At 36.5% G+C, this 12,111-nt stretch overlaps 1 protein-coding gene across 1 annotated transcript; it reads right to left on the minus strand.

Moving 5' to 3' along the window:
• Positions 1-569: 569 nt before the first annotated feature.
• Positions 570-2,874, minus strand: LOC143537748 (B-box zinc finger protein 20-like). Its single transcript, XM_077031445.1, has 3 exons — positions 2,597-2,874; positions 1,454-1,837; positions 570-1,038 (listed from the first exon to the last, which is right to left on the minus strand). The coding sequence occupies exons 1-3, from the start codon at positions 2,798-2,800 to the stop codon at positions 673-675; spliced, it is 954 nt and encodes a 317-aa protein (XP_076887560.1). The 5' UTR covers positions 2,801-2,874; the 3' UTR covers positions 570-672.
• Between the last annotated feature and the right edge of the window lie 9,237 nt (positions 2,875-12,111).

A 12,111-nucleotide genomic window follows, 5' to 3' on the forward strand; every position in this document is an offset into this window, starting at 1 on the left:
TACTTGAAAGTTAATTATGAAATTGTATATTGCTTAGTAAACGAGTCAAAATCTTAGTGGCATAGAAAACCGGTGTAACAAACATTTAGCAACCATCTAAGGGGCTGTTTGTTTATATCTGAATGGAATCATTCATATGTAAACATCTGATTCATTCAGACTTCAAACTGTTTGATTCCAAACAGAAAAACATCTGAATAGTTAAAATTAGATCTGAATCATTCAGACTTATTATTGTTGCTGAATGAGACAAAGGCTCATTAAGATCTGACTCATTCAGATCTGAATGAACCAAACAGTCCCTAAGGTTGTTTCATTTTATCAACAAAATTATGTTTCACGTGAGTTGGAGTCATGTAGATTACACATGTTGTAAACGGTACATTCATTTGACTATGAAATGATACAATAGATGTTTAGGGAATCATAAAGTAAACATGAGAATAGGATTCCGGTGAATTTTTTAAGGGGTGATTTTTATACAATCAAACAAGTGAAGCGTAAAAAGTTGATGGCTGTAAAATAACCTTTTCAATCTATTAAGGAAGTACAATATTAACAAGGCCCTTGAGGCATTATTATTTTCTTGCTAAATTATTAGCGATAAAACAAAACTTACTTCGACAAAAACAAAAATATGATACAAAACATGAACCGATCACGATGGGCTTACTATCTATAAATTCTTGATCTCTTGAAGTTCGTCGTCATCTGGGAGCCAATCTGAGGAACAGTGAAGCAATTACCGTCTTCTAATTCTCTTTTCTCGTTTGATTTCGAGATCTTATTGATATTAATTGGAGCAAAAAAAGGTGATGACTCATTAATCATCTGGCTTTCAAAACTCATATTCATAAAAGATTGAAACTGATAAGGATTTTGAAGCAGTGGTTGTTGGGGCAGTGTCGGTGGAGGAGGAGCTGCTGGCGGGGGAGCTTGTGGAACCCAAATGCCCATTGTTTCGGGCGATAAACAATCATTCAAGCTTCCTTTTAAAGCCTCATTATCCCAAAACACCGCCAAATCATCGTCATCAATCTACAAGTTATATGATAAAGAAAACCCCGTCAGTATCGTGTATTAACGTTATTGGTAACTAGTTATAATTATTTATATCAGTAAAATAAATATAATTACGCATAAACCTAACCAAATCATATCTTGTAGTTACGAACTTACAGTAAATTGGTAATTGTATAATAATAAATCGTAATTACTATATTCTTTAAAATAAATAATTTCATGATTATTGACTTATTTTTTAATAAAATGTTTATTCATATACTGAACAAAATGATTCAATTACAATAAAGATGCTGGAAATCAGACAACAAGCTGCACTGTCACCCCCTTTTTAATGGTAAAACCGATTCTACCAACTTAGAGAAAATTAATATAACCAAAAACCCATTTTTTGTAAATTGAATAAAAAAATTTATAAATAATTACTAACCTTGGAGAAATTAGGAGCAGAGTCAAGAAAATCTTCAACATGCCAACCGGGTAGTGTCTCAATCAAGTAGTCCGATAAGCTGCTTGCTGTCGTAGATCCATGACCCGACTCGTTTAACTTTTGGGTTTGGTTTACGACCGGAGCAGAGACAGCAACAGGCTTATTATTAACATTAACGGGTTCTCGATCCCGCGGTTTGGGTTTTTGGTCAGGAACGACGCCGTTTCCGGTGGTGGGTGTTAAGGCCACCGGAGAAAGCTTAACGCCGGTGAGAAGAAACCGGCAGTGGTTCATTGTGTGCTCGTTGACTTTATGAATTGCGACGTCACAGTTTTTGCATAGTATTGCTCTGTCTTGTTGACAGAATAACAAAGCTTTCTCCTCCTGTTAAAATTTAATCAAATCATTAATAATAATAATAATAATAATAATAATAAATTCGATTGGAATTAAAAAAAAAAGAAATTTGATTCCACACCATCAAACGGTTATTCATAACATGATGATAAAAAAAAGTCAAAACTTTGAAAATTATACCGTATCAACAATATCCAGACGACTGTTCAGACGATAGAGGGTCAAACTTTAAAAATTATTGATTAAAACGGTAGTTTTGACGAAATCCATACGACCGTTCTGACCATATTTGAAAACTTTTTGTTAGAACCTCCGTTTGGATAATATCCCAAATGGTCAAACTTCAAAAAGTATTGGTTAAAACGGCCGACCATATTTGAAAGTTGTTTGTTAGAATAGCTAACTTCAAAAAGTATTGGTTAAAACGGCCGACCATATTTGAAAGTTGTTAGAATAGCTATTTGGACAATATCCGGACGGCCGTTTTAATCCCAGACGATCAAACATTGAATTTTTTTTTTGTTAAAACGACCTACCATATTTAAAAGCTTTTAGTTAGAACCCCGGCCATTCTGATCCCAGACAGTCAAACTTCAAAAGACTTTGGTTAAAACGACATGCCATATTCACAAGTTTTTTATTATAACAATATCCAGACGTCCGTGCTAACAACATAGTAGGGACAAACTTTGAATTTTTCTTTCAAAGCGGGTCAGTAGTGTGAGATTAGGTGTCAGACGGACGTGTGTGCATAGCTGACCCGTGTAACTAGATGTTCAAGTTTACCTGGCATATGTCACATAATGGAGAGTTGTTAGGGGAAGGCGGGACTAGGGAGAAACGGGTGTGTTTTCCGGCGAGGGTGTTGGCGTGGTGAACGCGGTGGTCGCAGGCGGCGCAAAGGGCGGCGTCGTCGGCAGGACAGAAGACGGATGCTTCGTGTTTGTTACAGACGTCGCAGTTGATCTTCATTTTACCACTGTAACACATGCGGAGACCAATCTTTATAAAGTGGATATGGCACCGCAAAATTACATAAATGTGCTTCTCATCATGTCCTGTAGATATCTCATGCTACATTTTATAATGACTACTATAAAATTATAAGAAACTTTTAAGTAATACTAATCTACTAGGTTATTGACCCGTGTACGACACAGGTGGAAATATATAAATCGTTAAACAACAACACTCGAGAAGACAATAACATGATATATAGATGTTAATATAACATATTCTAAAGAAAAAGATACTTCAACATACGTATAACCAAAATAACATTGTTTCTACAAATACTATTTACATAATACAAAATTGAAATTGATAATTTCATTAAAAACAAAATAACATTCGTTTTACAATTCTTTTATTGATAACAAAAACTCAAAAACTAAAATTTCATAAATAACTTCATATATTACTAAACATTTCCTTATAAACGACATTTGTAGTTTTATTTGTAACTTTACCCTCCTTATCTAAGATAAGCATTTTAACTCCGGCTCTACTCTTCACTTGGGATAAAGCCACATATAGTTGACCATGTGTAAAAACGGGCTGGCGAAGATATATTCCAACTCTTGCTAGTGACTGGCCTTGACTTTTGTTAATTGTCATTGCAAAACAAACCGATACAGGAAACTGTCTTCGTTTCAACTTGATTGGCAATTTTTTATCTGTAGCGAATAATACATAAGAATCAACCATTAGCGTAGAATAAATACGTTACCGGAAAATATGGAAAAGAACTCGGCAAAAATGGCTAAACCGCAAGAGAGAGATAGAGAGAAAGATATATATAGATATATATATATATATATATATATATATATATATATAGAGAGAGAGAGAGAGAGAGAGATAAATTTTAGAGTTTGTATTGTTAAGCTTTATATAGTATGAAATGGATGATTTGACATAATAAAAAAGGAAATATGTGACATGACATCTAGTTAGACACCCTAGAATGATACTATGTAGAACTATTGTAGTGTTTTAATAAAGTAGTAAATAAAAAAAAAACAATGAGCGACAACATAAATATAAAAAATATCAATATAGACAACCAAATTTAATAATAGTTGAAGAAAAATAATGCACTCTCGTAATTAAGTTTTATTAATTGAATGAATGATAATAATCCACAATATATAAAATGTAGCAAACATCTTCTGTTGAGAGTAATAACTTTAGTTATAGGTCTATGTTATATTGTTTTAGTGTTCCATAAATATTTTAAATAGATGGACATTACAAACACTAAATAGAAAACATAAACAACATATCTTGTAGTATTGAATAAAAAAAATATAAATTAACTCGAGACGTCATAAAATAATAGAAAATGAGCATTGGAAAATTTACATAGAAAATCCAATATTATGTATGAGTGAATAATAATTTTTCATATTATAAGAAATGCAATTTCGGAATGATTAATTTAGTAAACCAGGAATTTTTTTTAATCAGTATATGTAAGGAAGTGCATTAAATACAGATATTATAAAATATCATAATTTATTTTCGTACATGGTTAAAATAGAAATTTGTTTAAAAAACAGTACCGTTAATTTAGTGGGAAAAGAAAATTAATTGATTGACTTATCAAGCTTGGAGTATATTATTTTGTAATTTAAAATATTGTATGAGTTAAACAAAAAAAATTTATAAATAAATTAATTAAGCATATAAAAAAATCCATAACAATCATATTAAAACCTATTGTTCCATTTTGAGGTATGTTCTTGGCTTTGATATCATCAAAGGTAGCAAACGACAATCCATAAAGGTGACCTTTAAACTCATCGCAAATCGAAAGACGAGTTTCTGATGTGAAACATAGCTTGTGTGGGCTGTCAACATAACGGTATGTTGACAGATTTGCACCAAGTGAAGGTTTTCGAACAATCAATGACTGATTCTCAGCTAGCCAAACATCATGTTTCGGTATGCAAGCTTTCCTTACATATGCCTGCATTCTATGACACTGTTACATTATTAATAAGACAAACATTATAACAATTAATTTTATATAACGAGGAAGAAAAAAAATAAATATAAGCAATTATAGTTGTATATAATAATACCATCTCATCTTGTAAAATCATTTATGAGCTTGTGTGGGCTGTCAACATAACGGTATGTTGATAGATTTGCACCAAGTGAAGGTTTTCGAACAATCAATGACTGATTCTCACATAGCCAAACATTATGTTTCGGTATGCAAGCTTTCCTTACATATGCTTGCATCCTGTCACCCTGTAACATTATTAATACGACAAACAATGTTTATTATTAAATTTATAAAATAACGAACAAAAAAAATGTAGTAAAAACAATTGTATTTTTATAGAATAATACCATCTCATCTTGTAAAATCATTTCTATGGACCAATCCTCTCTGGTTTTATTTTTGTCCTTCAAACGCCATAGTCTGAGAATACGAACCTTCAGTACATAGTCGGTGTTGGAAACATCCAAATCCTTGAACATGGTAATCTTTAATGCCTCCATGTTGCTGTGTCAGAAATAATAAGATTAAAGCAAAGGTTAAAGATTGAATAAGTCATATTTATAATTTGAAGAAAATTAAAAAACCTTGAGAATCACATAAATATGAATGTTCAGTAAGGAAATGAGAAATGTGAGATATTCAAGTATATGAGTTTGTAGTATTTATAGATGAACATATTCTGTTACAAAATTTGACTTGTTAGATTAAAAGGAAAGTGTAAATATAGTAAATTTAGGGGAAAAAATTAGGGATTTAAAATATGTAAATGATAATTATATTTACTTAATTTGGTTGTAATAACCGAATGTAATTAGGGATTGCTTAATTAATAACACAATAACAATAATAAGTCATAACTCATAAATTATATTAGAATTCATCTTTACAAAATTAGACACATTAAGTTTCTTTTAGAATCAGTTACATATTAATATTAAAAATTCAATATTTAATAAAAACCATAATTGCCAAAAATAAACATTAGAAACATATTGAATATGATCAATATGAATCAATTAAATAAAATGGCCGATTCATGTTTACACAATTATACAAAGTAAGTTGAATTTGAATTCTATTTGAAATCCGTAAAAAAATTTTAACTTATAGTAATGATATGAATTAATAAAAATCAATTACTGTTAAGGAAATTTGATAACAATTAAACATTAAACAATTTAAAATACTAAGAAATACAATAATTTATTAGGAAACATATCAATTAACAATTACACATAACACATTCAAAAGATAAGACATACCATAATTTTTCTCTGTAGACAATTAGACATTAAACATTAAACATTACATATTAAACATATGAAACATATCAATTAACATAAACAATTAACAATTAACATAATAACCTAAGAATGTTAAATAATAACCTGTGTTAATAATCTAAACTATATGTTATAAAAAATAGTTACATTAAACATTAACAATTGCATTCAATTAAACATTAACATAGTAAGCTAAGAATGTCAAATAATAACCTAGGTTAATATGTAAATAAAATACTAACCATAGATGTGAATATAGTAACCTAAGAATGTAAAATACTAACCATCGATGTGAAGATCTGATTATCAATCGTCATGGGTCATCTGAAATCGTTTCCCGGGAAGAACCGATTATCAATCGTTATTATCAATTAACGGACGGTTCGTTTTAGCGTGGATGGCCCGATTTATAATCTGATATCCGGTGGCGATTTTATATGAAGAACCGAATGAAATCATTATCCGATTGATATCCAATAATGGCCGATTGAATGGAGGCTTTGGTTGATTAGGTTAAACGGTTTAATATGAAAGAGAGAAAATTGGAGAAGAAAATAAAATTGACTTGCAGAAGAAAGAAAATAAAATTGGAAACCGGGTTTTAGGGATTGATGGTAACAATAAGTATGTTAATTAAGTCTTTTATATATTATTATTTTTGATTTATTTTATTGGTAAGAAAAATAGAGAAGTGGATGCTATATTTGGAAAATAATGAAATCGTCCAATAGGAAGGGGGCATGTGGCGACAAAGTAATTTGTTTTAATAGTATAGTAGGATATTTAGTTTGTCAGTAATGAATAGTTGACATGAATTGAATTTTTTATTCGAGTGAATTGCGTTTTTCGTTCATGTAGTTTGTCCAAATCTGCGGTTTTAGTTCAATATTTTCAAATTTGTGATTTTCGTCCATGTGGTTTAATTTCACTTACTGTTAGACCCAAATTCATTAACCACGTTAAGTCTGGTTGTTAAACTCATCATTGTGCCCCTCACGTGAGGGGCATTTTTGTCCTTTTTCTCTCCAAATAAAACTCAGTCGTAATTCGCAAGGCTCCTCACGTGAGGGGCTGGGGTGTATTTGGGAAAAAATAACATGACAAAACTGCCCCTCATGTGAAGGGTACGTCGATGTGTTTAACGACCAGACTTAACGGGGTTAATGAATTTGGGTTCAATTGTAGATGAAATGAAACCACAAGGACGAAAATCGTAAATTTTAGACTATTGGACTAAAACCACAGATTTGGACAAACCACATGGACGAAAACCGCAGTTTACTCTTTTTATTCTTTAAATATTCACAAATTTTTAGAGTAATTTTCTTTTTGGTTTAGGTTAAATTAAAGTTAAATATCGCGTTTAGATCATGGTTTTAACAATTTCAGTCCATTTGAGCGTTATGTACTTTCAACTACGGTGTTTTAGTTTAACGACATTAATTTAGTCATATGCTTTTTAGCAGTGGCGAAGCTTGGACGTGAACGCCGGGGGGGGGGGGGGGCGAACTCAAAATATATAAAAAATTTCATAAACGAGGGGGGGCCGGGCTTAAATTTTTGGTCGAAAACAGGCAAATTTACACTACGCATAAAATATTTCGGACGAAAAACAGCTAAATTTACACTGACGCACGAAAAAACAGGGGGACCGGGGCCACCCCTAGCCCTCATTATACTTCGCCCCTGCCTTTTAGAGACATTTTGGTCATTGCAAGCATAATATTCTTTTGGTCAAAAACCCGAATCCTTGAGCACAATATGACAATCATCTTCCCTCTCGACCACACCACACATCTACAACGATGAAAAGAAGTCTGATTTTGACAAGACACTCAGTTCAACGGAAGTTTGGTCTTTTTCATAGTGTTCATTGCTTCTGTCTAAGTGGGGATTAGTTTTGATTAATTTGCTCAATTCTAATAATGTGTTCACTTCATCTGAAGTTTAGTACTATTTATGATGTTTGTGATTTTTAGTGGCCGATATACTTTCTTACGGATCCTCAAGAAGGAAGATCTACATTACGACCGGCCGATATACTTGTTTTTGGGTGGGTAGGAGGAAAACACGCTTGTGTCGACCTCACAGGAGTGTCCCCTCTTGTTGGGATTAGGGACACTGGATTTGTAGCAGGCCAGGCAGCATTGAAGGCGACATCGGGCAAGGTTGCAAAACACGAGAGAGCTTGTTTGGAGAATCAACACGTGTTTATCCCCTTCGCCTTTGACACATTTGGTTTCTTAGCTCCGGATGCGGTGGACCTTTTGAATAGGGTTCAGAAAGTTGTGTATAGTAACGTATCAGCCCATAAGAATCAAAACTTTGTTTTTAGTCGGATTGGGTTTGCTATCCAAAAGGGGGTTGCGACGCAGCTTGTTGCCCGCTTACCTGCCACTTCATTGTAAATCGTTTGGATGTTTCTATGAAATATAAAAAGAGCCAATAAGAAAATGTGGCTATTGCTACCCACGAATTGCTTGATTCTTTCAAGAAACTCATTTTGTTGTCGAAAGGTTTCGAATAGAAATGCCTTACTTCATTTAACAACATTCTTTCTAGTTAACCATGTATATGGCACCAAAAATAACATTGGCTCATTATTAAGGTTTTTGTATGTTTTTTTTAAAACTGGAAAAAACAGAAATACATATTAAATAAAGAAGTTAAAAGTGTAATTTTCAAAGGCTTAAAACAGTAACCATTTTTGAAAGCTGATAATTTTAACTAAATGAAGAGGTAGGTCCCAGCAGAGCCCAGTTGGACCCGCAAGACTCACCTTGAAAAGGGACGTCTGCGCAGTTGAACCCGCAAGACTCCTTAACGGACGTCTGCGCGGTTGAACCCGCAAGACTTAACTTAAAGGGACGTCTGCGCCGAGACCAACTGGATCCGCAGGACCCACCATGCTCAGAGACGTGACGTCCTTACGCGCAGTACGCAAGCTGTTCCCGCAGGAAAAGCCTCCCAATGGTGAAGTACTCTGCCTGTTCTCGCAGCTGCGGATACAAGCCATCAGGGAAGGCTACCTGCGCAGCAAAGCTACACGCACAAGGCACTTAACTCTCATAATAATTCAGTAATGTCACCTGAAGAAGGAATGAGCAAAGCCGGGAATACTCCCGCACAAAGCCGGGAAAACTCCCGCCCAGATGAGCCAGTCCGTACGATACTGGAGGATCTTTTGTACTGTACCTGACGAGGTATGGACAAAAGATCTGACCAAAGATACGACAGCTCACTGACAACAGTATGACGAGCAGCACGCTCTTGTACTGTATGTCACTATTAGCCGCTGCCTACTCACCAACCTGTCGGAGGACGTGCATGGCATGGCCTGCAGTTGGTGGAACAGGAATAGTACACAGCCGGCCTGGTCACCATCAGCCGCTGCCTATCCACCATCCACCAGCATGGCATGTGCGTAGCCCACAGTTGGCAGAACAGGAACACTATTCAGCAGGCTGTACCTTCTTGGAAACCTACCTTCGGCTATAAATACTCCAACACCTTGGAATGGTATTATCTCATCTTAGATCTTGTATCTCATATCTTATATCTTGATATATTGCCTGATATCTGCTCTAGTCATTCTCTTAATATACACTTATATTCAAGAGCAATCTAGTCTGATTCTCACGCCGGAGGGTGGTCACAAGGAGGTACCCCCCCCCTTCTCAGTGACGAGCTCACGGTGTCTGTTTTGCAGGTTATCAGAAGAACCATCTTTGCCGGATCTAACCCCTCGTGGGAAACATCTATTTAACCCCCAGATTATCCGTAATCTACCCGGGGTCGATTAGTGTTTCTTCATTGGCGCCATCCGTGCATAAAAGCTAGAACTTGTCTTTTTCAGTTTTTTCAAAACTTCTGGAAAGATGGTTAAAGAAACCCCGGTAACCACAACCCCAGCTACTGGGGAGAATACCGGCGACTACACAGTTTTTACGAACACTACCCCGGTTACCCAAGCCGGGGCAAGTGCAGTAAATTTTACGAACACTACCCCAGTTACCCGAGCTGGGGCAAGTGCAGTAAATAATCGCTCACTGGGATTCACCGATACCCAGTTAGAGAGACAACGAATGAGGCTCCCCCGCCAAACACTCGATGAAGTTAAAGCGTGGGCGGAAGCACGTCAAAAAGAATTCCAAGCTGAGTTGGATGAACGCTTACGTTCACTCCAACAGGCTGATGAATTCGTAGAGTACTTGGACGATGATTCGGAGGAATCCGATAGTGACGCAAACCCTCGTCATAGGGCGAAAGGGAAGCGTAAGGAAACGAACTCCCAACCGAGAAAATATTTTGGAGAAACCTTCAAACCAAAAAACGCGGGTGGAAACCCATGTGACTTCTCCAAAACATTTACACCAACTGCTGCAAAGGCGGGAACGTCCAAATTTGCAAGGGACATTGCGGAAGCAATCGCCCCGAAAAGTGCTAAACAGATGTCCAACATCGGCACTTACGATGGTATATCTGATCCAGACGATCATTTGAACAGGTTCATAGCGGGGGCAACCGTCAGTAGTTGGACGGAACCTACGTGGTGTTACATGTTCCAAATGACGCTTGTTGGAGCAGCTAGAGCGTGGTTCGATCGTCTACCGGTCCACCACATCTACGATTGGGCAGACTTCCAGCAGAAGTTTATCCAACACTTCAGCCAACAAAGAAAGTATACCGAAGAGCAATGGACAATCCTCAATTGCATTCGAGAGGAAGATGAATCTTTGCCAGACTTCATCACTCGCTTCAACTCAAAGAAGCTAAGTCTGGGTAATATTAGCGAAGATCTTGTTAGCGCTGCTTTCATCCAGGGCGCGAATGACCCAGAGCTCATCCGCACCTTAACGGGCAAAGATGGCATGCCATCCACATGGGATGCCATCATGACAGCAGCTAAACGCTTTGTAGAAACGGATAAGCAACTGGGTAGAGATCTCCCCCAGAGCACAAACCTCTACACCCAGAAAACAAGAGAAGACAACGTCCTTACCGCCCGACTAAACAAAAAGCGGAAGCTAGGCATTTGGCAGTTAAGGGTAAACTTTGACACCTCATCCGGCTTGCAACATCGGTTAGGCGGAAGGGATAATGTACAGTCGAACCAGAACTCCAGATGGACGCCACTCACCAAAAGCGTCACCGAGATATTCGCCACTGAGAAGCTCCCATGGCCAAAGGCTCCAATAATCCGACATCGTCACAATGCTGATCGGAGCAAATACTGTGACTTTCACAGGACAAAAGGCCACAACACTAAAGAATGCACAGACGTGAAGGACATCGTCGAAGCATTTGTCAGAGATGGGACGCTCGCGCACCTCGTGGCGTAACGAACGCTGAGCAGGCTGATGCGTGTAGAACCCCAGTTGGGGAAAACACGAATAAAATTGCAGCTTTAATGTTGGAGACTACATACTGTGTAAACAACGAGATCCCGAACCAGGTGCATATCGGCTCGATGGCACTCCCATCCCAACAATATGGAAGGGAGCTCAATTACACAGTTTGCATGTAGATCAATTCCAAACTTGTAAAGAAAAGGCCCAGAGCCACTTCTAATGGAAATGATTCTCCTTAGAACATTGATGCTGATGATCTTACATTTATACTTATGAACTTTCCACACTGATATGCCGGTCTTCACCACATACATAAGTGGGGAAGTCGTTGCTTGTGGAAGGCGGCAAAACCCGCATAAACACAAAAAAAAGCAAACCTTCTCGCAGGTCAGTCATAGGTAAAGTTTGGTGATCCCACTAAATGAAAGTGCCGGTCCTAACCGCACAAATCATGATAGAAGAAACCGAACTAACCGATTGACAACCACGCGTCGAACGGTTAACCTATTCAGAATACTTAGAAAATTCCTAACGGAAGGATGAGGAAAACCTCCACGCAGGTCAGATATAGGTGAAGTTTAGCCATCCTACCAAGTGCAAGTGACGGTTTTACCCGCACAATCACGAAGGAGGAAGCAAAACTTCAACCTATTA

This window comes from Bidens hawaiensis, unplaced genomic scaffold (genome assembly GCF_021521415.1).
Source record: "Bidens hawaiensis isolate Kalapana, Puna unplaced genomic scaffold, B.hawaiensis_p1.1 tig00011343_1, whole genome shotgun sequence".
Lineage (NCBI taxonomy): Eukaryota > Viridiplantae > Streptophyta > Magnoliopsida > Asterales > Asteraceae > Bidens > Bidens hawaiensis.

What these genes read in the sequence shown, in the direction of transcription:
- LOC143537748 (XM_077031445.1), bottom strand. Translation starts at nt 2,800, where the DNA reads ATGTGTTACAGTGGTAAAATGAAGATCAACTGCGACGTCTGTAACAAA. An exon ending in CATTATGTGACATATGCCAG is followed by an intron (nt 1,838 to 2,596) that starts GTAAACTTGAAC and finishes AAATTTTAACAG; the next exon opens with GAGGAGAAAGCTTTGTTATT. An exon ending in CTGCTCCTAATTTCTCCAAG is followed by an intron (nt 1,039 to 1,453) that starts GTTAGTAATTAT and finishes TATAACTTGTAG; the next exon opens with ATTGATGACGATGATTTGGC.